The sequence below is a fragment of the Schistocerca nitens genome, chromosome 2, assembly GCF_023898315.1.
Source record: "Schistocerca nitens isolate TAMUIC-IGC-003100 chromosome 2, iqSchNite1.1, whole genome shotgun sequence".
In the NCBI taxonomy this organism is placed as follows: domain Eukaryota; kingdom Metazoa; phylum Arthropoda; class Insecta; order Orthoptera; family Acrididae; genus Schistocerca; species Schistocerca nitens.
Genome location: NC_064615.1, coordinates 454,444,855 through 454,471,645, shown reverse-complemented (window position 1 = coordinate 454,471,645; position 26,791 = coordinate 454,444,855). Strand labels below are relative to the sequence as shown.

The 26,791-nt window shown below is 39.5% G+C and overlaps 1 protein-coding gene across 1 annotated transcript; it reads right to left on the bottom strand.

Moving 5' to 3' along the window:
• Positions 1-26,517, bottom strand: LOC126236334 (ankyrin repeat domain-containing protein 39). The gene is made up of 3 exons (XM_049945556.1): positions 26,280-26,517; positions 20,557-20,676; positions 1-3,250 (listed from the first exon to the last, which is right to left on the bottom strand). The coding sequence occupies exons 1-3, from the start codon at positions 26,500-26,502 to the stop codon at positions 2,817-2,819; spliced, it is 777 nt and encodes a 258-aa protein (XP_049801513.1). The 5' UTR covers positions 26,503-26,517; the 3' UTR covers positions 1-2,816.
• Between the last annotated feature and the right edge of the window lie 274 nt (positions 26,518-26,791).

The window sequence follows — 26,791 nt, the reverse complement described above, 5'->3', positions numbered from 1 at the left end:
AAATTTAGAGCCTCAGATATTTTATTTCACAAATAAATACTAATGAAAATGACTAACAGCACATATGTTGACACACTGTAACATTATCAATAGGAATAGTGCAGAAAAGTAATTGTATTGCTTTTGGAGAATTCCTGTACTATAACTTACACCATAATTTGAATTAGAATGGAATATTAACAATAACAGAAGAAATATTAACTAGATCTTCAAACTCTAATTTCTCTCAGAGTAGGACAAATGTACACAAATTAACACATCAGCAGTTTGCCTTCTAATATTTAGTTTAGCTTTAAAAGTAATCTTATTTGTGGTCACTGCGACAAATAAATTAAGATTCTTGCTTAATGGTATTTACTACTACTACTACTACTACTACTACTACTACTACTACTCAGAGCTCTTCTCATAAGCATATGATAGGGGATAAGTCACAAGAACAAAAACCTAACAGATTAGAAGTCTCTCCACAGGAAAGTAAGGTATCTGTAGTAAAAACAGCACATTTAATTTTTTGCACCAAGCAGAGATATTAGCTATTCATTTACTTTATTAATGTTTCTACCCAGATCTTCCTACATATTAACACATGAAACAAAAGAAATATTTATTTCAGTAACGACATTACAGTGCATTATACTTTAAACATAAATAATCAGTGTTAACAACTCATCAGCACAGTTAAGTATTGTCAACCTGTTGAAAACTGAACAGCTCTGTTTGTGATTTACAATGTGCTTCAGTAGTACCACAAGAAACTCTATCATATACAACTAACCAATAATAATTTATAATTTTTAACTTAGGAAATAAATGTTTGATTAGGAACAAAAAAAAAAAAAAAAAAAAAATCACAATCCACTGAAGCTAACTGAGACTAACATACTAAATTCATTACTAATGAAATTAATTTTAGCGATGCTAATATAGTATCAACTTAAATAAAAAATTTATACAGTATTGCATGACTCCAAAAATAAAATACTGTCAAATAATAATAAAAAACCATCTAAGAATAGTCACAGCATTGCATTTTGGTCCACAAGCAAAACCTCATACTATTTAATTGCATTTGCATATATGGTACTTAATTATTTCAAGATCTGATTTTCCTTTAGCAATTAAATGGCTTGCACATTTTTCAAATAGGAAATAATAATAATAATAATAATAATAATAATATAAGCAATGGGACCATTAGGAGGAGTGATAAATGCAACACAACACTCAGCAAGTTGCACTATGAACTCACTTCACAAATCATTTTACCAACACAAAAAAGCTGTGAGCACCTGTCAGGAAAAAATCATTCTGGTGTGTTAACTGAATCCTTCCAATGTACACAGCCTTTGTGGAACTGATGCTAAAGATACATCATCTTGCAAGAACAAGGAGAAAACAGGAAACTGATTTTTCTACAAGGAATAACACTGAGGCAATTACCACTAAAACCTACTCAGCAGAGCTCTTTAACAGCAGTGTTCTCTGCTATTAAGCCACAAAACTTACCAAATGCCCAATGTACTGAACAACAACCAAATTTTGATCTGGTAACATTTTCGCATTTAATGAAGTGAACACCAAATTCTCTGGTTTTAACATCAAGCACTCGTTTTGGCACTGTCCACTTCTAAAAGTAATGTCGTTGTGCTATTCAGCCTTCAACATTACTAATTTGTAATACTGTAGCTGAATTTGACAGTGCCCTACAGCTGAATAGAATTACTTTTAATTTCAGTGTATGGCTTAAATCTGTGCCAGTGTCTTAAAACTGAACAGAATAATTTTCAATTTCAATTTATGGCTTACATTTGTTTAACTACTTGTATAGCCAAGATTCAGTTACTTTTGCATGAATCTCTTTGGTAAATGTGATCTTCACGAATAGAAAGTGCCTACATATGTAATCACTGTGTAATATCTTGATACTATAAATAGTTCAAAACAGAATGTCAACCATTATGCTCAAACATTAAATATTTTTTTAAAAGGATGTGGTGGATTTTTATGTCAGAAGTGCACTAGTGTTATGAGACTAGGATGCAGCAGTTTTTATTATGGAAACAATAAACAGATGGTAATCCAGATGGAATCAGGAGGTTCATTTTCCAAGCCCCACAAACCAACTCAGGTTTTATGTAATCAAAATAGTAAGCAAAAAGGCAGACCAGAATTAGCACATAATTAAAGCAAAAGCTGGCGAAGAAATGAAGTTGTTTTAAAGATATCCGTTTATACGACACATACTGAAGATTTGTAATTTCTGTCAACGTAATTGTAATAGTTTCATCCAAAAACTTTCACTTTACACATTTTTTATACTATGAAAATTACAAGTGTCAAAGCAACTATTTTACCACTGCATATTACATGTAAATATGCGAGAAAAGTATGATTAAGACTATCAAAAATTTTAAAACTTATATGGCAGAGGAAGATAGCCAAACTAGAGAAATAGTGGAAAAGAAAGCAACAAAAATAACATTCATATCAAGGCTGAAAAGGGGTACAAGCGAAACAGTGAAGCTGCATATGTAAAACAATGGTGGTACAATATGAAACTGAAGCTTTTCTATCACGAATCCATACTTTGCATCTCTAGTTGCAACTGCTTCTATTAATTGATTAAAAAGGAAGTGTTTTAGTGGTACTAACTTGAAATTTCAAATTACAATCAGTTCTTTCAACAGTTCAATTTTCCAGGAGTTGTCACAAGCCACAAATTATTTCATTTCAGTACTTGAAAAGACACACAGTAAATAGTGTTTTAATGTATTCTGCTAAAGAGAATATTGCTGCTATTTTTATCGTTTCTTTTATAAAAAAACAGAAAGCATGGTCTGATCCTTAACACATTCAACTGCTAGGCGCCCTTTAATATCTTTCATGTTGTTTAACTGTATATTATTCATTAACAGCAATTCTGCAACATCAGAATGTCCTTCCTCTGCAGCACGGTGTAAAGCTGTTCTCCCATCTGCATCAGTGACTGCACTATTTGCCCCAGCTTCCAATAACAGTTGGACAATATGTAGTTTACCAGATGCTGCTGCTCTGTGTAGAGGTGTAGCTCCTCCAGCACGTGTCTTTGCGTCCAACAAAGCTCCAGCTGCAATAAGTTGTTGGCATATGGCAGCATGTCCAGCCCGTGCAGCATAATGTAGTGCAGTGTAGCCAGCAGAGTCTCTGCTATCAACATGGACACCGCGCTCTAAGAGGTTCTTTACACGAGACATTTCACCATTCTGGGCTGTCAGAAAGGGAAATACGCAATCTTACTGCCAACAAGTAAGTGTATCATTATTTACTACAAAATAACTCAATAACTTGCATAAAGGCAACACATTTGTTAGTATGTCATTTCACTCAATGCATTAATTAGCACTGACCAGACTGGTACTTTCAGCCCCACCCCCAACAACCCACAAACTGATATGATTTTTTATACTATGCAATGATTAATAATATGAAAAGTATTTTATGCACTTTTCTTTTTCAACTCTGAAAAGGGGTGGGATAGGGATAGAAGTGAGGTGCCTAGGGTGGCAATATGAAAGCAGCAAGTTCGAATTCCTTCGTGCAACATTACTAAAAGGAGGAACAATACCCAGAAGTAATGAACATTAAAATGTTCTATATCATTAAAATTGAAATTGCTTTAATGAGTACCAATTGCACACAATGCTACATTGTGGTACATTACAATTATCAGTTTATATATAGATGACTGAACAATTGCAATGTGACTCCTCATGAGCTGAGATGTTCTCATATTCACTTACGGAAGCACAAACCCAAAACACAGATAGACAAAGATTTCTTAATATCACATTTCCAAAAGAAAATACTCTTTACCATACAATTAAAAAAGGGGCATACACAAAAATTTGTACTGAAACAAATATCACACAGTAAGCCTCAGTGCCCCAAGATGACAGTGGCCATATATGCCATTTGTGTATATTTGTGTGTTTTTAAATCTAATTAATGCCCATTCTATGTGGTGATACACTATCATTATTCATACTGTTATTATGCCAACTCTTGATTTTCCACTGCTTGATTTTTCCTAGCAACTTCTCTTTCATACCACAACCTGGTGCTGCTTCCCTTTGTTACCATTATCTATCACACCACTTAGTGTCCATCCCCTATCTTTCCTTCTTCCCTGTCACCTCACAAACCACGCAGAGTTTTCACTGGCATACCAAGCAACCTGTGATGCACCAGATCTGTCCTGTAGGTCTTGCCAGTGCACAGCAACAGGCTCACACTGCACGGACCACAGGTGTGAGGTCCTGTCCAAGTCATTCTCCCCATCAATATAATTATTCCTGGACCTCCACTCCAATCCAACGACCTTCCTTCACCAAAGTGTATTTTCACAGGTATTCCTGGTCCTGCCTGCACCACATACCTAACAGACTTCCCCTATATTCATGCACACACAAGACTGACCTTACCCAATCCATTCACACATTATGCCCCACTCTCTCCACCCATATCCAGCCACAGACCTACAACTCGCACAATTACCATTATCTTATTTATTTTCGTTTCTATTCTGACTCTGACAGTGTCCCACTTTCATGTCTATTTTCTTTTCATTTCAGTTTATTGTACTTCATGTTGTTTTAGCCACTTATTACTATACTTCATCTGGTTTCGTCTTCCTAGACATTCTACGTATTTTTGTGTGTTTTTACCTTCCAATATGGATTCTTGCTGCTTCCATCAATGCCAATACAGAAAAATTTTCCTATCGCTAGACTGAACCTAGCCTCATATACATCTCCTACATTGTTGCCCAGCTCAAGGAATCCCTCCAAATGGCCACACCATCAAAGTACTCATCTCTGGTGGTGACCCACCCTTCCAGAATGATCTCTATCTGATCAAGTTCTTTCAGTCTACGGCTGTCACCAACCTAGTCCTGTAGAACAATATAAATCAGACCCAAAATCTCATGCACCACCTCTGCTTCATGTGTAAAATACTCCTGTTCTCCAATCCCGAATTCCTACATAACATTTCCCAGAATGAAATCCTTGCCCTACAGAAACTAGTGCAGCATGCACAGTGTCTTCAGTTACTTATTTTAAAGTTTAAAGTTTTCAAGTTTATTTGTGTTAATATTTGCTGTAAAAGTAACTTATTAGTGGATTTTCATTAATCTCAGTCCTCCTTCCGGTGTTATTGAATCGAGTGGTCTGTTATTCGTGAGTGTCTAGGCTTCACGCCTCAGTAGTGTGTTTACATTTTGTGGCGTGCAGTACGGCTGTAGCGGTTATAAAGCTAAGTACTGACTGTGCACTGTTATACAGTTATTAAATTTAATAGTTTTCAGTGGAGTTTCATGCTGTTTGTGGTGGTTTAATGATTTAATAAACTTTCGGAAATGTTCGCTCACATTTTTTTTTTTTTTTTTTTTTTTTTTTTTTGTGCGTTGAGGTAATTTAGAAAATTCTGTGCTTTAGTTTTCAGCTGACGTTTCTTATTGTTTCTAGTGAAATATTTCAGTAAAGTTTTCATTCAGTGTTTTAACTTCGTTGAGTGTTCTAGTGGCCATTTGAATTTTTGGTTTTAGCTAATATTTTGTGAAGTTCTGTTGGTATTTGTATTAGCTGCAGTGTAGTAGTATTAATACAAGTAGTTGCTTTCTTAGTAGACAGAGAATTTCATGACACCCATATTGTTAGTTCTGTAAATAGTTCTACTGGTGTAACTGAACTTAGGTAACATAGACATATAGTTTTTTCAGTAACTGTAAAATTTTACGAGTGAGAAGTGTGGGCTCTGTCTTAGGTTTATGAGTAGTGGGTTACGGTGTGGGATTTGTTCAAAGTATTTTCATTGGGGGGAATGCAGTGGGGAAGCCAGTGGACATTCTAGCAAGATCCTCTCCTGGGAATGCAGAATCTGTAATAGAAATAAGTTGATCGAGGAGCAGGAGCATAAGATCTGTGGCCTTTAGGAGCAGTTACAATGTGCAAAGGATGAATTAGATAGGTTTGAGGGGTGGTGGTGGTGAATGGGAACTGGCAGTTGGCAAGAAGGCAGCTAGTAAGAGGAGGTATTCAGACAGTTGTACTTTGCGTATATGCAATAGATTTGACCAACTGTCAGAGTTGAGTGGAGAGGAGCCTCATGTAGCTATAGATGTAGGGAACACGCAGCAGTTCTCAGCAGTTAGGAGGCCTAGGTTAGATTCAAGGTCTACGAGAAAGAAAAAGGTTCTGCTGCTAGGTAGTTCGCATGGTAGAAGTGTGGGCCAGCAGCAGGGTTGGCTCAAGTGACTGACAGCATAGGCGAGTTATGTAGGTATTTTACAAAGGATGATCAGGTAGTGATAGTGGGTGGTGCAGGGAACAGTCTTGATAGAGATGGGGAATATGATAAATGGTGGTGGTGGTGGTTGCTGGTTGGTCGGATGGTTAAAAAGAGTGTGTGTGTGGGGGGGGGGGGGAGGGGGGGGGGACCAAACTACTAGGTCATTGGTCCCTTGTTCCAACTAAATAATGCCAAAAGTGTGAGAATAAGAACGAAACATGTAACACAAAAGGGAAAGAAAGGAAAAACAAAGGAATGAAGGACAGGCAATGAACGCTAAAAGGAACAAAAGAGGACAAGAAAACAACAGACACACGCAAGAAACAGGAGAGAGTACAACAAGAAAGCAGATTACAGTGGCTGGCTGCCCATGAGAATAAAAAGGAAAAGCCAGGCACTCTGCAACACATTAAAACCTCCACCCTAAAAGCACTACGGTGGAGGACACAGAGGGACACAGGACATGTGCAAAAACTTACATCAAATGACAAAACCCACCCTTACGAGTAAAACGTAAAAATAAATCAGCAAATGAGACATTGTCAGATAAAATGACCGGCAACGAGTCTGGTAACCCAAGATTTCGCCATTGAGCAGTCAAAGTGAGGCAGTGCACCAGAAAGTGAGCCAGAGCACCAGAACATGTGCCACTGTAAATCGGGCACCACACCGACACTCAGGCGGGTCCTCACAGCGCAGGAGGTCACCATGGTTCACCCAAGTGTGGCCAATGCAGAGCCGGCAGAGGACAAATGATTCCCTGCGAGAGGCCCGCATTGAAGACTTCCACACATTCATAGTTCCTTAATGACATGCAGTTTGTTGTGTGTACTGTTATGCCATTCCATCTCCCAAAGCCGAAAAATGCTGACTCAGGTCAGGTTCAGAGATGCCCACCTCCAGAAATGGTTTCCGTGTAGCCTATTTAGCCAGCCTGTCGGCAAGTTCATTGCCTACGATTCCGACATGCCCTGGGGTCCACACAAAAACCACTGAATGACTGGACCCTTAAAGGGCATAGATGGACTCCTGGATGATCGCTACCAAAGATGACGAGGGTAGCACTGATCGATAGCTTGTAGGCTGCTCAAGAAGTCAGTACACAGAAGAAACGACTCCCCAGGGCATGAACAGATGTGCTCAAGAGCACGAGATATAGCCACCAGCTTTGCAGTGAAAACAACACAGCCATCGGGCAAGGAATACTGTTCAATATGTCCTCCTTGGACATATGCGAAGCCAACGTGACCAACAGCCATCGAGCCATTGGTGTAAAACACTTCATGGCCTTGGTACACGTCAAGAATCGAGAGGAAGTTACAGTGGCGAGCTGTGGGTTGAACTGAGGTCCAGGCGAAGCCGTGGCCTAGGTCTACACCATGGAGGTGTATGTGAATGGACCTCGAGGAGATGGGATGGACTCCAGTTCAGATAGAAGCAATTGCACGCCAGCTGCAATCGTTAGTCCTGACCTGGGCCGCATATGTGAGTGGTGAACCATCGTGATTGGGAAAATAAGGTGGTAATTAGGGTGTTCAGGAGAGCTACGAATGTGCGCAATGTAACTGGCGAGCAGTTGTGCATGTCTGATCTTCACTGGAGGGACTCCAGCCTCCACCAGTACACTTGTCACTGGACTCATCCTAAAAGCTCCTGTCGCTAGTCAAACTCCACAATGGTGCAATAGGTTGAGCAAACGCAATGCTGAGGGCGCCGCCAAACCATAAATCACACTCCCATAGTAAAGGCGGGATTGAACTAGGGCTCAATTGAGCTGCAGCAGTGTAGAGTGATATGCAGCCCAGTTGGTGTTGCTCAGGCAGTGAAGGGCATTGAGGCGCTGCCAGCATTTCCGTTTAAGCTGACGAAGGTGAGGAATCCAAGTTAAACAAGCTTCGAAAACCAAACCTAAGAATCGATGTCTCCACTATTGCCATTAAGGTAAAGTACTTGTTCCGGATGCATGGTATGACACGCCGATAGAAATGCATGACAGATGTCTTCATGGCAGAAAATTGGAAGCCATGGGCTAGAGCCCATGACTGCGCATTGTGGATCACTCCCTGTAGGTGACGCTCAGCAACACCAGTACTGGAGCAGCAATAAGAAATGCAGAAGTTGTCTGCATAAAGAGAAGGTTAGACAGAGGGCCCAACAGCTGCTGCTAGACCATTAATGACCACTAAAACCAGAGAGACTCAATACAGCCCTGCGGGACTCCATTCTCCTGGATATGGATGGAACTATGGGAGACACCAAACTTGGACACTGAGAGTACAGAGCGACAGGAAGTTTTGGGTAAAAATCGAGAGCAGGCCCTGGAGACTCCACTCATACAATGTGACAAGGATATGATGTCGCCGGGCCGTGTCGTATGCTTTACGTAAGTCAAAAAATACGGCAACCAGGTGTTGGCGCCTGGAAAAGGCTGTTCAGATGGCAGAGTTGAGGGACACAAATTTATCAGTGGTAGAGTGACCCTGGTGGAAGCCGCCCTGACATGGAGCCAGTAGGCCACGTGACTCCAGGACCCAACCCAACTGCCGACACACCACACATTCCAGCAGCTTACAAAGAACGTTGGTGAGGCTGATGGGCCGATAGCTATCCACATCAAGCAGCTTTTTACCGGGTTTGAACATCGGAACGATGGTGCTCTTCTGCCATTGCGATGGAAGGACGCCATCGCACCAGATTTGGTTGAAGATGACGAGGATATGTTGCTTGTAGTCAGATGAGAGATGTTTAATCATCTGGCTGTGGATACGATCAGGTCCAGGAGCTTAGTCGAGGCAATGTGCAAGGGCAATGAGCAGCTCCCACTCTGTAAATGGGGCATTATAGATTTCACTGTGACGTGTAGTGAATGAGAGGACTTTCCCTTCTGCCTGTCGTATGAGAGTGCGAAAGGCTGCCCCCTTGCAGAAGCTTGAGCAAAGTGCTCGGCAATTGCATTTCCATCAGTAGGAGACACGCCATTTATGGTAACACCGGGAACGCCTGTTGGGGTCTGGCACCCGAAAATACGTTTGATCTTCCCCCAGACTTGGGAAGGTGACATATGGCACCCAATGGTCACAACGTATCTCTCCCAACACTCCTGCTTTCGTTGTTTGGTAAGGTGGCGAACGTGGGCACAAAGCCGTTTAAAAGCTATGAGGTGCTCCATTGAAGGATGCCATTTATATCACTGTAGACCTCGCTGATGCTCCCTAATTGCTTCAGCGACTTCCGGCAACCACCAAGGAATTGCCTTATGCCGGGGGCACCCTAAACAGCAAGGAATCGCGTTTTCCGCTGCAGAAACAATTGTTGTAGTCACCTGCTCAACCATCACATTGATGTTACCATGTGTGGGAGATTCAACAATGACAGCAGAGGTGAAAGTTTTTCAGTCCGCCTTTTTTAAAGCCCATCTGCGCAGGCCTCCATGTGCCTGACACCGGGGCAGTGATAGGAAGATGGGGAAATGGTCGTCACTACCACACAGGTCATCATGTAATCTCCAGTGGATAGATGGGAGATGTCCTGGGCTGCAAATTGATAAATCAATGGCCGAGTAACTATCATGAGCCACACTGAAATGTGTGGCTCATGTCTGTCTCGGCCCATAAACAAGGTGCCACCCCACAGGGGGTTATGGGCGTTACAATCTCCTGAAAGTAGGAAAGGTTTATGAAGTTCATTAATCAATGCAGCTAATACATTCACGGGTACTTCATCATCTGGAGGAAGATATACATTGCAGACAGTTATTTTCTGTGTCATCCTTATTCCGACAAACACAGCTTCAACAGTCTTTTGAAAGGGGCAAGACTGAGTTCAGGATATAAACGTAAACTCCACCTGACACTCGATTTTAGTCTCTATGGTTTCTGTAATAGCCCTTATAGCCGCAGAGGGCAGGTGCCTGCATTGCCTGGAACCAGGTTTCCTGGAAGGCAATGCAGATAGTAGGTGTAAAGTTTAACAGTTGCCATAGCTCAGCCAGGCGGTGGAAAAAACTGCTGCAATTTGACTCGAGGATGACGCTATTGTGAGAATAGGAAGGCATGGAACATTCAATGAGGCAGTTTATGCCTCAGAATCACCTGCTGCCACCGCCTTATTGCCTGAGCAGTCTATATCCATTGTGTCTGAGGGTCTGGCGAGATGTGGTCCTCAGAGGATGCCAGAATCTCCACCCCATACTCAGATGCAGAGCTCGTAGGTAGCAGTGGTGAGAGTGCCACTGCAATTTCCTTGGTCTTAGGGGTCTTCTGTTCGGATTTCTCTCGCTGCTCCTTGGGTTTCCCCAACTGGGAGCACTTCACTGACTCAGTCTCTGGGACTGAGGATGACCGTGAAGCCCTACGACACCAGCTGCTTTTGAGCTCTTCAGCCACTGGTGGGTGTCATCTTTCACACTAGCAGAAACCTGGGAATGGAGTGACCCAAGGGACACCTTCCTAGCGAGAGAAGCCGAAGAAGACGTATGCTTCTCCAGCTTAGAAGTGGGGACGGACGTCCCCAATGGTTGGGGTGGAGAATGCTGCTCCCAAAGTATGTGGTGCAGGAGCAACAGGGAGGGAATTTCCTCCACCATCAAGGGGGCAGTTGTAGTCTTCTAGCTTTGAGAGGTGACTAGGATTGGCAGAGCTGATGGTGTCAGAACTGTTTTAGTGGCAGTGTAAGACAATGACATATGTACAGGATGCAGGCATTCAAATTTTCTCTTAGCCTCAGTGTAGGTCAGTCGGTCCAGAGTCTTGTACTCCATGATTTTCCTTTCTTTCTGGAGAATCCTGCAATCTGTCAATTGAGGCGAATGGTACTCTCTGCAGTTGACACAGTTGGGAGGCAGGGCACATGGAGTATTGGGATGTGATGGTCGTCTGCAATCTCGACATCTGACGCTGGAAGTACAGCGCGAAGACATATGGCCCAGCTTCCAGCACTTAAAGCACCACATTGGGGGAGGGATATAGGGTTTTACATCACAGCAGTAGACCATCACCTTGCCCTTCTCGGGCAATGTATCACCCTCGAAGGCCAAGATGAAGGCACCGGTGGCAACCTGATTATCCCTCGAACCCCGGTGGACATGCCAGATGAAACGTACACCTCGCCGCACTAAATTGGCACGCAGCTCATCTTCAGACTGCAAAAGAAGGTCCCTGTGAAATATGATACCCTGGACCATATTCAAGCTCTTATGGGGCATGATGGCTACAGAAACATCCACCAGCTTGTCACAAGCGAGTAACATCCGCGACTGAGCAAAGGATGCTGTTTTGATCAAGACTGACCCAGATCTCATTTTGGACAAGCCCTCCACCTCCAAAAACTTGTCTTAGAAACGCTCAACAAAAAACTGAGGCTTCATCGTCATGAAAGATTACCCATCAGCTCTCAACATACAAGGTACCAGGGCAAATAAAATCTGCTGCCATCCTTAGCCACCAGCAAGAGATGATGGACTACGCTTCATCGCATGTCATCCGCCCTGATGCCACCCACTCCGACCCGGGTCCCTCCTCACGGGTGCCACCCAGCCACAGCAAAGGCCACCTGGCAAGATGGCCATTGCCGGGAGTCCCGATGCCCCAGGGTGACGGGCATCTATTCCTTGGCATATGTGGGGAGTTAACAGCGCAGGCATGAGCAGAGCGATCCCAGTGTGGTCAGGAGGCTACAACCAACACGGTACGTGGCGGCCCCACCACAATGGACTGGCTACCGTGCTGGATATCAGGTGCAAAGAAGCCCATGGTCGTCATCAATGCAGAAAGCGACACTGCATAGTGCATGATGGAAAACGCATCCAGGAAGGTGTCCTCACCCAAGAGATGGAGTATGGGCAGGATTGAAATGCAACGATGAGAAAGTGGGATAAAGATCTCTATGCACAATGGACACGATCCACCATATAAGGCGCCCTTCCCCAATTGGCTCGCTCTTTGGGAAAATTTTGAAGAATGGAAGTCAAACCCTACAGGAGACCATCACATAAAGGCCAAAACATATGACTCGTTTTAGTCGTTTCTTACGACAGGCAGGAATACCTCGGGCCTATTCTAACCCCTGGATCCACACGGGGAGGGGGGGTGCTGGCAGTATCACTCATGGAAAAATTCCTGTAGTAGTTGGTGTTAGAGCTGCACCTTTTTTTGGATTGAAGTCAGCTGATAGGTACACCTGCTTAACCCTCGCATTACCAAGCGGGGTATTATGACTACCCCAGGTTGATTTTTTCCCTATAGTAATGTTATCTGAAGGGCCACATGCCTGTGGTTTCATGACTTTGTACTAAAATGATTGACGTTGAATTCACACTCACGACTGTCTAATTTTTTTGGCTTTATCATTGTTATTCAAGTCATTTATTGGTGGGATCGTGAGACTACCCTGTTTGGTATGAAATGTCTTATTTTCTTATTTGTAGACAAAGAAGATTTTGGGAAATATATCTGTCATTCATCTTCTTTGTTCAGTTTTTTTCCATAGATTCAATGTTTGTTATTGTTGCTGGTTGCTACTGTTGAGTTGAATTTGACGTTCACTGATGAGCTGCCATTACACGAGTCAGTATTTTATCTGCAAGTAAGGATGTCCAAAGGACTTTCTAGCGAAGAGATCATGGAAATTCTATACAATTCTGATGTCAGTGATGATGAGAATGAATGGGACATTGATAATGAACTGAATGAATATATGGAACCTCTTGACAAAGACCATATCATAGCTTCAGATAAAGCTGATGATGAAGTATCAGAAGACACTACAGATACACGTGACCAAGTAGAAGAAGAAGAAGAAGAAGAAGAAGAAGACACTGGAGATTTGTTTGTTTCTATAAGTGGACTACAATTTCCTAGTGAACCACCAAAAGATGGGTGGCGTTGACGTCGCAAGATTTCGAACGTAACACCTGGCCCAGTGAATCAGGGAAAAACAATCAAAACAATAACAGAGTCATTTTTATTATTTATCTCACCGGAAACCATGAGCATTATTGTAGAAGGAACGAACAGGGAAGCCAAACGAGTAATTTCTTTGTGGAATACAGCTCAGTCTTCGAACAAAACGACATGGAGAGATACAAATGCAACTAAAGTGTAAGATCACACAAATGCTTCCGATCTGTGGGGAGGTAATGTTGCCTTTCGGCAACCATTCTTTTCTGTTGCCATATCACGAAACCGATTTTTGTCTATACTGAAATTCTTGCGATTTGACAACAGACACACAAGAGCACAGAGAATCAAAGAAACCAAGGACAAGCTATAAGCCATCAGGGTAGTGTTTGACAAATTTCAATCTAACTTGTGCAAGAACTTCTATCCTTATGAATACGTGACTACTTATGAACGATTAACAATGTACCGAGGAAACTGCCCTTTTAGGGTTTATATGAAGAGCAAGCCTGGCAAGTATGGCATTAAAATTTGGGTTTGTGCTAATGTGAAGACATCTTACTTGTTACGGATCCAAATTTACACAGGAATGGACAATACTCAGGAAGTGAATCAAGGACAGCGAGTTGTTTTGGATCTGATGGAACCATTTCTGAATAACAGTCATAGTGTAACAACTGATAATTTTTTCACCAGTTTTCCACTGGCTGCTGAACTACTAAAACGAAACACGACATTGGTCAGTACCTTGTGTTCCAATAAGAGATTCTGAAGGAATTCTTGCAAAACAGAAAGAGAGAAGTTCACTCTTCAATGTTTGGTTTCACAAAAGACTTGACCCTAGTTTCCTATGTTCCAAAGAAGGGAAAGGCAGTAATACTACTCTCTACTCAGCATAATGAGAGACAAGTGAGTGGTGAAGAACATGAGGGGGGGAAAAAAACCCAAAATCATACTGCACTACAACAAAACCAAAGGTGCTGTAGATAATGGGGACAAAATGACAAGACAATACAGTTGTGTTAGAGCAATGAGGTGGTGGACACGAAGAATTTTCATGGAAATGATAGATATTGCAACACTGAATGCATATATTCTGTACACTCAGATTTCCTGGATGGCAGAAGAATAACTGAAGCTGACGTAAACTCTTCATGACTGAACTGGCATTTGGACTCAGCAAAGGCAACATGGAAGAAAGAGCCAAAAATATCAACGGTCTTCATAAAGATGTACAAGATGCACTGAAAGCTTGTGGTATTGCAATTCCTACAGCAGTGATCCAGACCCAGTGTTCCAAGTTACCAACGCCACAACGATGTCAAGACTGCAAGAGAAACGAAGATCGGAAAACAAGATTCTGTTGTGTAACGTGCAAGAAACCTGTTTGTAATATACACAGAGAAAAAAACTGTTAATGTGAAGTGCATGCAGTGCAAAAATGTACTTGACTGAAAAGTTGAAAAAAGTCTTGTGTTATTTTACTGCAGTGACTGTTGAGGTACATTGATTATTAATTTTCTGTTTGTTGAGTACTGAATTTAGTGAAAGATATAAAAAATTTTTTGTACTTTGTATATGTGATCTGATTAAATACTTCTAATAACCTGAAAAGGTGTTTTTCAATGCTAAATAAACCCATTCAATGGAAATAACGAAATCTGAGAACAAATATTACAATAAAACACAGAACTCTTTTGGGGTAGTCCAAATACCCCACTTGGTAAAATAGAAGAGTGCAAAACTTGGTAACGGGAGGGTTAAAGAAGACCCTCTAACTAAGGGCTCACCTTCAGAGGATGCCCTGTTTCCAAGTAGAGAAGGAATTAGCATATTTCATCAAAATATACGATGTATTAGAGATAAAGTTAGTTAAATGCTTATAGATGTTGAATCTGAAATTACTGGTATGTCGGAGCACCACTTAAATAATTTGACAATTCAGAGGCTTTCTTTACCAGGATACAGATTAGCTGGCTGTTTTTCAAGGAGTTCCTTGAACGGTGGAGGAGTGGCTATGTACGTAAAAAACAGAATACCATTTGAGTCCATAAATGTATCATGGCACTGCACTGAACAAATATTTGAATGTTGTGTGGGGGTAGTTGACTTTAGTGAAACTAAACTTCTAATTGTTGTTGTTGTTTATAGGTCCCCTAACTCTGATTTCAGAGCATTTATGCTCAACCTAGAGAGGGTTCTTGATTCACTTTGTACGAAGTACCAGAAATTAGTTATATGTGGTGACTTCAATATAAATTTTGTATATGATGGTTCAAGAAAAAGGATGTTGGTAGAACTCATAAATTCATATGATCTGATGCAGATTGTGTGTTTTCCAGCTAGGGTGCAGGGGAATAGTAGCACAGCCATAGACAATATTTTTTTCATTCTTCATTACTAGATGGGCATTCTGTTAGTAAAAGGGTGACTGGCCTTTCAGATCATGATGCACAAATCTTAACACTTAAAGGCTTTAGTACCCTAACAAATGCCACATTTAATTGCAAACTACGTAGGAAAGTTAATCCAACAGCAATAGAGAGTTTTTTAAACCTTGTCAAGGAACAAGAGTGGCAGGATGGCAGGATGTTTATAGTGCCGATAACATAGATGATAAATATAATGCTTTCCTTGAAACGTTTCTCATGCTCTTTGAGAGTTGCTTTCCATTACAACGTTCTAAGCAGGGTACTAGCAGTAGTAGGCAGCGTGGGTGGCTGACTAGTGGGATAAGGATATCATGTAAAATGAAGTGGGAATTATATCAAAATGTTAGACATAGTCACAATCAAGCTACAGTAGCCCATTACAAACAGTATTGTAAGGTGCTTAAAATTGTTATCAGGAAGGCTAGGTTTATGTGGTATGCAAATAGAATAGGCTAATTCACAGGATAAAATGAAAACCATATGGTCAGTTGTGAAGGAAGTGTCTGGTCAGCACCTCAAGGTTGACGATATAAAGTCAGTTCGCAGTAAAAATATTTCTGTTACTGATAAATAAGATACATGTACAGTATTTAACAATCATTTTCTGAGCATTGCTGGTGAATTTATTAAAAATTTACTTTCTACAAAGAATCATATAACTTTCTTGGCAAATGCCTTTACGAGATTGATGTCTGAAATACTCCTCAGCGATACAGACAAGAGGGAGATTGAGTCAGTAATCAAATCACTGAAGACTAAGGACTCTCATGGTTATGATGGAGTGCCTAGCAGAATATTAAAGTACTGTGCTGCACATGTTAGCCCTGTATTTACCCATATTTGTAATTTTTCTTTAGGAATGGTCAGTTTCCTGAATGATTAAAGTACTCAGTAGCAAAGCCACTTTATAAAAAGGGAGAAAGGGATAATGCAGATAGTTTTAGACCCATTTCTATGCCATCAGTATTTGCTAACGTTTTTGAAAAGGCTGTGCATGTAAGGATAATTGATCATTTTATATCACACAATTTGCTATCAAATGTACAGTTTGGCTTTAGAAGTCGTTTAACAACTGAAAATGCAATATTATCTTTTTTCTGTGAGGTACTGGATGGGTTAAGCAAAAGGTTTCAAATGCTAGGCATATTTTTTGATTTTATTAAGGCATTTGATTGTGCTGAACACAAAATATTGCTCCAGAAGTTGGACATTACAGGATACGGGGAGTAGCTCTCATTTGTTTCACCTCTTATTTTAGCAACAGACAGCAAACGGTTATTATTCAGTGTTGAGAATGGCTGTGATGTGGGGTCTGAGTGAGGTACAGTCAAGTGAATGGTGCCCCAAGGATCAGTGTTGGGGCCACTTCTGTTTCTTATTTATCTAAATGATATGCCCTCTAGTATTACGGGTAACTCTAAAATATTTCTGTTTGCTGATGACACTACCTTGGTAGTAAAGGATGTTGTGTGCAACATTGGCTTGGTTTCAAATAGTGCAGTTCATGATATAAGTTCACGGCTTGTAGAAAATAAATTAACACTAAATCACAGTAAGAATCAGTTTTTACAGTTTCTAAAACACAATTCAACAAAACCTGACTTTTATTTTCACAGAATGGGCATATGATTAGTGAAACTGAACAGTTCAAATTTCTAGGTCTTCAGATAGATAGTAAACTGTTGTGGAAAGTCAACGTTCAGGATCTTGTTCAAAGACTTAATGCTGGTACTTTTGCTATTCAAACAGTATCTGAAGTGAGTGATCGTTCAACATGAAAATTAGTCTACTTTGCTTATTTTCATTCACTTATGTCATATGGTGTTATTTTTTGGTGTAACTCTTCCCATTCTAAAAGGATATTTTTGGCTCAGAAATGGCCAGTTCAGGCAATAAGTAGTACAAGTTCACAAACCTTTTGTCGACCCCTGTTCATGAGTCTGGGTATTTTGACATTGGCCTTTCAATATATACAGGGTGGTCCATTGATAGTGACCAGGCCAAATATCTCACAAAATAAGCAACAAACGAAAAAACTTACAAAGAACGAAACTCGTCTAGCTTGAAGGGGGAAACCAGATGGCGCTATGGTTGGCCCACTAGATGGTGCTGCCATAGGTCAAATGGACATCAACAGCAGTTTTTTTAAATAGGAACCCCCATTTTTATTACATATTCGTGTAGTACATAAAGAAATATGAATGTTTTAGTAGGAACACTTTTTTCGCTTTGTGATAGATGGCGCTGTAATAGTCACAAATGTATAAGTACGTGGTATCATGTAACATTCCGCCAGTGCGGACGGTATTTGCTTCTTGATACATTACCCATGTTAATATGGACCATTTACCAATTGCGGAAAAGGTCGATATCGTGTTGATGTATGGCTATTGTGATGAAAATGTCCAACGAGTGTGTGCTATGTATGCTGCTCGGTATCCTGGATGACATCATCCAAGTGTCCAGACTGTTCGCCGGATAGTTATGTAATTTAAGGAAACAGGAAGTGTTCAGCCACATGTGAAACAACAACCACGACCTGCAACAAATGATGATGCCCAAGTAGGTGTTTTAGCTGCTGTCGTGGCTAATCCGCCCATCAGTAGCAGACAAATTGCACGAGAATCGGGAATCTCAAAAATGTCGGTGTTCAGAATGCTACATCAACATCGATAGCACCCGTACCATATTTCTATGCACCAGGAATTGCATGGCGACGACTTTGAACATCATGTACAGTTCTCCCACTGGTCACAAGAGAAATTACGGGATGATAACAGATTTTTTCCACGCGTTCTATTTAGTGACGAAGCATCATTCACCAAAAGCGGTAACATAAACAGGCATAATATGCACTATTGCGCAACGGAAAATCCATGATGACTGCAACAAGGGGAACATCAGCGACCTTGGTGGGTTAATGTATGGTGCGGCATTAAGGGAGAAAGGATAATTGGCCCCCAGTTTATCGATGGCAATCTAAATAGTGCAATGTATGCTGATTTACTACATAATGTTCTACCGATGTTACTACAAGATGTTTCACTGCATGACAGAATGGCGATGTACTTCCAACATGATGGAAGTCCGGCACATAGCTCGCGTGCGGTTGAAGCAGTATTGAATAGCATATTTCATGACAGGTGGATTGGTTGTCGAAGCACCATACCATGGCCCGCACGTTCAACAGATCTGACATCCCTGGATTTCTTTCTGTGGGGAAAACTGAAGGATATTTGCTATTGTGATCCACTGACAATGCCTGACAACATGCGTCAGCGCATTGTCAATGCATGTGCGAACATTACGGAAGGCGACCTACTCGCTGTTGAGAGGAATGTTATTACACGTATTGCCAACTGCATTGAGATTGACGGACATCAGTTTGAGCATTTATTGCATTAATGTGGTATTTACAGATAATCGCGCTGTAACAGCATGCGTGCTCAGAAATGATAAATTCACAAAGGTACATGTATGACACTGGAACAACCGAAATAAAATGTTCAAACGTACCTACGTTCACCTGTTACCAACAGTTCGTCTAAAATTGTGAGCCATATATTTGTGATTAATACAGCACCATCTATCACGAAAAAGGGGGACAACTAAAACATTCATATTTCTTTATGTACTACATGAATATGTAATTAAAAAATGGGGATTCCTACTTTAAAAAATGCAGTTGATATCTGTTTGACCTATGGCAGTGCGATTTAGCGGGCCAACCATAGCGCCATCTGGTTTCCCCCTTCAAGCTAGACAAGTTTCATTCTTTGTAGTTTTTTCGTTTGACGCTTATTTCATGAGATATTTGGCCCGGTCAAGATCAATGGACCACCCTGTATATTCCTCACTATCATTTCTTGTTAACAATATTACCTTATTCCCTAGAATAAGCAGCTTTCACTCAGTTAATACTCAGCAGAAATCAAACCTGCATTTGGATCTGTCTTCCTTAAGCCTTGTGCAGAAAGGTGTGCAGTATACTGCTGCATCCATTTTCAATAAGCTACCACTTGAATTCAAGAATATTAGCAGTGATCCATGCGCTTTCAAGTCGAAACTGAAAAGTTTCCTTGTGGGTCACTCCTCCTATACTGTCGAGGAGTTCCTTGAAAAATTAAGCTGATTATTGTTGTATTGTTGATTGCCTTTACTTAAACTTATGGACTGGCTTTTTGTGGGTTCATGGGCATTCATTTTTATCTATTACTTTTATGTTGTAATTCCATGTGCTGACATGTTCCATGACCTTGGAGATTTGCTCCTCAATTTGGTCCTATGGAGAATAAAACTGTCCACTCTATTCCCCTCATACTCCCACCTTTGATTATATCCAATTAAAATAATTTCAAATTAACATTTCAGCAAGTCAAGTGGTAGAGACTAGCTGCTAACCACTTCTAGTTCATTCCCTTTGTTACTGTTCTCAAACAATGTCTTGTACACATACTACATCCACCTTAGTCTCAGAAACTCCCTCCTGCCACCATACCAAATCCAGAGCCTCTATAGACCCACAACACGGTTATAAACCTGTCCTCTAGAAGCCCCAGTCCCAAAGTAGTACGAGCCCTTTCCTGTAAGAACCGAGTCGTGCCTCAGTGCCAGAGATAACATTGGTCGTGTGTGTCAGTTGTGTGTATGGATTTTTCTAAATCTGGAGGAGGACTGTGCCCAACAGCTTAATCCACTTTTAAATGTGCAAGTCCGCCATCCAACACCAGCTCTATAACATAAGTACCAATCTATCCTAGCTCATATTATTGTGAGTCTATCCTGGATGTCCCACTGTTTAATTATCTCTTTTGTCAACAGCATAAAATAAAATAGGAACATTTAGTAAACATGTTATTCAAAGAACAAAGGCAGACAACAAAATGTTATTTCCAAACCTGGAGACCATAGTCCTCTTTCAAAATCCAGTTCATCCAGCGTCTGATACACTGAGGGCGTCACAATGTTGTGAGAATGACAGTGAGACTGCGACATCTTTTGGGATACCAAGAGTGTACCTGCGCAGAGAAAAAAAGAAGAACAAGAAGAAAAGAAATTCTAATTAACTGACAGATTCAATACATTACTTCTTTTTAGTCTATGATCTGCGACCCTTCTAATTTACATCAGTTTATTCATTATATGAGTCAAAGAGTTTCCTTTTTCTGAACTGTTTTACTTCTTTTCAGCGCATCTTGTGGCAATTTATAATGGACAATATAACTTTTTTCCAGACACAAGTCTTCTGACTGGATTGACGCAGCCCATCACAGATTTGGTCTTGTGCCAACCTCTTCCTTTCAGAGCACCTCTTGACCCCTATATCCTCAATTATTTGTTGGGTTTATTCCAATCTATTCCCTCCCCTACAGTATTTAACCTCTATGACTTTCTTTAGTACCATGGACATTATTAACCAATATCTTAAGTCAAGCCCATCATTTTGCCCCTTCTTCTTGTCAAAGTTTTCCATACATTTCTCTCCTTGCCAATTCTGTGAAGAACCTCCTTATTTTTTTATCACACACTATCATTATATCACAGCAATGTTTCATATTATTAATGACTTCTCACTAAATGTTGCCAGATTTGTTTGCAAAACCCTTAATTAGAAACAAATTCATACCAAATAGAAACACACACACACACTCTCTCTCTATAACCTCAAAAACAAACTCAATGAAACAAGAGTGAAAGTACTGACAAAAATGAACTGCTTATATTCATTACTGTTGATGGCCTTGTTTTCAATATTCTTACTGTGGCCAAGCCAGAGAGGCCTTATGTACATACATTCTGTGCATGGCCATATTCTGTGACATTGTAAAAATATATCTTTGGTTTTCTTTATTATCATTGGTACTGTGTCACTTTTTGGTTCTAACAAAAAGAGAAATTTGTGATTCTCGGCAAAACAAAATTGCCGACGTCAATTCTCAAACAGATTATCAATTTTCAACCTAGCCTACGGGCAATTCCATGTCAAATCAACAAGTGCCACAACCTCACTCTCTCCGATTTTTTTTAAAATTAAGTATGCATATATTACTCATAAATCGTGACACAAATTAATTTTTTCACGTTTTTCTGACGAAAAGTTACTGAGTAATGGACCTTCAAAAATTGAAAAGATGACAAATTTTTGACTCGCGGAACAATGTTGTTTTCTTTACAACTTGTGTCTTAATTAAGCTAGAACAACAAAATTTACTTCATTGGAAAGCTCTTTTAAAGAGCTTTTATATGATACCAAACATCATTAGTTCAATATATAGATACACATTGTTTATAAAAACAACATTGTTGAATGTATCGAATTTTGAAAAACTGTATTTTTAAAATTCTCAAAAAAATATATGTGAAAGATACATTTTACATCTACATATTCTGAATGTTTCAAGTTGGGACGAGCATGGGATCTCTTTCAAAAGCAATTTTATGTTAAGGGTGGTGCTTTAAAAATTCCTAAAAACTAAATTATTTTAGATATTAGGCCTGCTTCTCACCAGCTGTATGTTGTTGTAAAATGTGGAAATTAAAAATAACTTATAATTGACAAAAGAACATATGTTTTATGCCTCTATTATTAATAAATACAAAATGAAAACTTAAAAAAATAAATAAATAAAAAATGCAGAAAAATGAATACCTGAGATCAGACCTAAATTCAGTTAGTAATTACTATTATTTACAAATAGGCGTCCTATTAGTGCACTTCTTCGTACTTCGAACTAATCAGTCTGTTGCACATCAACATTTCTGCACTGGATAACTTATATGTTCGCCCTGTAGCAGTTTCCGGGTTCACGATTGCCACTGCTTCCCTACTGATTATGGAAAGAATGTCTGGATGACTCGGAAATGTAAAAGATGGTGATGGTCCATGTGGATGTAAGAAACTAACTGTGATATCATCCTTCTCCTGATTTTTTTTCAAGTACACAGGTTAACCAACAGTGTCCATTATAATCACAAGCAACATATCCTTTTATGTCTTTGAACAGTATTGTATCACTGTCAGAAACTGTCACCAGTTCAATTTTACTATCATCAGAGTTTGAACACACTTTTGCTATTATTTTGTCCTTGCTAAAAGGAATAAAAGGGTGAAGTTTTTGTGTCCCTATAATTTTGCAGCATTTCTCAAATCTCTCCATAAGTTTCATTTCTTCATTTTTGTGATATTCTTTAGTATCATACTTGAAGTTCATTCCTTCTATGTTATCCTTGGCAGACATAAAGTGTTGTGGTGTCATTATTTGATCACTGTATGGCCTTTGCAGGCTTGCTCGAGCTGCAAGTCGTTTAACTGTTCCACCAACACCATCACTAGCTCCCTTCCCATGCGAGGTGGCTGAAAAATGCCATTCAGCTTCAGTTTGGAAATCATCTTGATGATGGCTCAGGTTGATAAAGTTCTTCCTATTTTTATAATGATCTGCTGCTCTATCATAGAAATAATATATTTTTCTTGGTTTTCTACCGAATTTAACAGTCAGGAAGTCCATCAAGTACGATTGGAACAAATGCACAGCAACAGTGTCATGTGTTAGGCATTCTGGTATGATTACAAGACTTGTGTGCTCGAGTTTGCTCCCATCCCTTTGTAATAAGCAACAATGGGATGAATCGTTGCTAGCATGTTTGTCCAGTGATAGCCTTGAACTTCGTCCTGGATGACAAAGGAGTAATTCTCAGAAAAGTCACAGATCGCTAAGACCTTGCCGTCTTTAAGTTCATTTCTCAGTCACCTTTGGAAGGTTGATTGTTGACTAGCAACAAATGAATGTCGTGTAAGCGATTTTAATTTATCAAAAAAACAATCAATAAACTTGTCAGATGATTTTATGAATGTTTCTAGAGATGTGTGATCAACAGAAACCCCATTGCTGATTAAGTTATATTATCAATATCATTAGTATTCAACAAATCTTGTAAAAATGTCTTAAATGTTTCTGGGCCAGGGCAGAATTTACATTCACCAAAATGACAAGCAGATAATGACGGATTACATACAACTCTTGCAATGCAGTCTTTGTAAGTTTTTATTGGATTATCTTCATCCTTTGTCAGCTGAGGAATGTTAAATCCAGTCAGCAGCAGTTTGAAGTTTTGATGGGTAGTACACACACAGACACTATGTGTACCACTACTTCCAGCTAAAACACAATTTTTGGGACGTAGGTCCGCAAACTTCGAAAATCCAATGTGGAGCTCTGGATGGTTGTCTTTAAAGTTCGCGTAAATTTCTTTCAAATTACTTAAAACTAGCCGTTTTTGTACTTGCAGTTTTTCTCCGTTATCTCTCACAAGCACAAAATCTTTTTCCCCGGCATTGCCCTGCTTATCTCATCACAACAATAAAAGTTTCTAACAAAATCAGCAGTTGTTTGATCAAGAGTCTTGCCAGGTTTTGGGTTTAGTGAAGACAAAATTCCATTGGCCTTCACCAAATCTTTTACTCTTCGAGCCACGTAATTTGTTACATTAAATTCATCTTGAAGCATCTTAACACTCCAGCTTTTAGGTAAAATGGTAAGAATTTCCATCTCTTTACTTCGAGATGTACATGTACGAAATTTATCTTTTAGCTGACTGATCATCTCAGATTCTGCATGATCATGTACCTCTTCTTCTTTTTTGGAAGGAAGCAATAATAACTTTGAGTTGTTGAAGTTAATTTAATTAGTTTTTCCTTAGGATATTTTGCTTCACACAGTTGTTTCTTCTTAATTGGTGATTCACCAACGGACTGCAAAGAAGAATTCAACCTTTCTAAGGCCTCACTTGCTGCAATGTCTTGTACGTCACTATCACATAAAACCTTTTCACTTTCTTGTTTCACAAAAGAATACAGTAGATCATCATCATATTCTGTGCTAGACATATCAAAAATTTCTACTTGTGCAATTTTTTTAAGGCAGTTGTCACACACTTTTTCATTTAAAGTTGAGAAAGGTTTTCTTGCTATCGTCCACTGTGAAACAGACTGTAAGTTTTTCTTGTGGTTACTGTGGCCCTTTTCATTAAATGGATTACAGCACAAAGCTGAAATTTTAGGCATTTTGTATTTCTCAAGTGAACAAACTCATTTAAAAAAATGCTTTTGAAGTTGAATGCCCCAGCTTTCTATTTCAATACTACATACACAATATTACTTCTCTATTGTTTCACTTCCTGTAAAAAAAAAATATTTCATTGTGTTAATTGTATGCAAACATTAACTGGTTGTAGGCATACAAACTTACAGACTCTTGTGAGGTTTGTACAAAAGTACCTTCAAGCTAAATTCAAAACACATTTCAGAGTTAATCACAATTTCACTACAGCTGCCTCACAACGAAAGAATGTGTGGGTCACTTTCAACAATAGGTGAAAATTGCTGACAATATTAACCAGAGATAAAATACTGACTAGATTGCAGATAGTAACACCAAAGAATCATTTTATATATAATCTTTAAAATGAGAGATAGCTTCCTTTTTTCCCCCCTGTGGTTTTACAGCTATTAACCCTTTCAAACCCAAATTTTTTCTGGAGGAAGGAATTTTTTTTTTTAAATTACTGTAATGGACTTGGATGATTTTTTAATGATTTTAGAAGCAACATTTATAAAAATATATGTTACCATTTTCGAAAAAAATTTTGTACACACTTGTGTACACTGGGTCTCAATCAACACTGAAATCATAGCAGATAAAACTAATTTATTTAAACATTACACATAAATTTGAAATCATTTACACACAAAATTCACCATAGTTTTAATTAAAAATGAAATGAGTCAGGAATTATGTTCATTATGTGGTTCTAATTGACATGAAATGAACGGAAACAGTTTTTTCCTTTGACAAACAAAGATGTACATCACATTTTTCACATTTAATTCGTGAACATCCCTTGCATCCTGGAAATTTGCACTTGGTAGGCAGTGCACCACTTTCATGAAGAGGCAAGTGTTGTGTTCTATCAAACTGAATCTCTTGAGGAGGCCTAGTTTCTCCTCGTCGTATTTGAACAGGTGTATCTGGAGGTGTGGCAGATGGTCGGCCTCGTTTTCTATTCGAGGTATCCAGTCATCTGTTACGGATGGCAGTATATATAGGCTGAACTTTATAGAACTTGTCTTTATTGTCTGAGGGTATAGCCATGTTGTTAACAAGATGTAAATTTGTTCTGAGTTGGAAGAATCTATTTCTGGGCATACTGTCCAAGAATAACTGCATTTTCAATGTTGTGTCCCAATACATTAGAACTCTAGGAAATTTTAGAGTTCCCATACTTATATGAAGCCCAAACAAGATTTGGAGTTCTGCTGGTGTAGTTTGTTTGAAATTGCTAATTGTTCCACTCCGCAAGGCATATAAGTTTGTCATATCAGCCATAGTACTGAACAGATCATTGGTAATGTACTTGCTGAAATAAGTTCAAGGAGAAAGTATTTCCTGTTCTTCAATACATTGTTCCCATTCGTAATACGAATCCAGTATAGAGAGAGGACGATGACGCCACTTGATGTCCTTTTTTTCTGACAAAATATATTGTACATCACTGAGCTCATTGTTGGTAAGTGGATCACTGTCTTGAATATCACTATCGTTATCATTGTCAGTGCACACACCACTTTTATTATTTGCAGTTGACTCATCATTGGTTTCTCCCCTGTTTATTTTGTCAGCCCCCACTCTCACTTCCTTCTCTCTTGAAGTACAGTAGGGTTCTACATCATCAGGAAATGATTCTTCATCTGATGATAAATCGATATCTGACACCTCTCCATTCAGCAGCATCTCTAAAATGTCATCTGCATCTTGCTCAATGTTGAAATACTGTTGCTTTGACATGATGAACAGAACTGAAATATTCACAAATAATACTATCAGTAGTGGTATTTCCCTAAAATAATAATTTACAGTAGACCTAACAACATTGTCATCAACTGGAGCTTCAATGCTATGTCTATTTTCCTAATTGTTGCTCATAACAGTACCTAGTAATACAACATACTTCATATGTTTTGAATAAATCCCAGTCAAAACTCATACAATTGTCACAATAAAAAGAAACTGTTCCAACAAACACTTCATATGAAGGAAACACAAGATACTCATAGTTATGTAAAACATTGTTCTT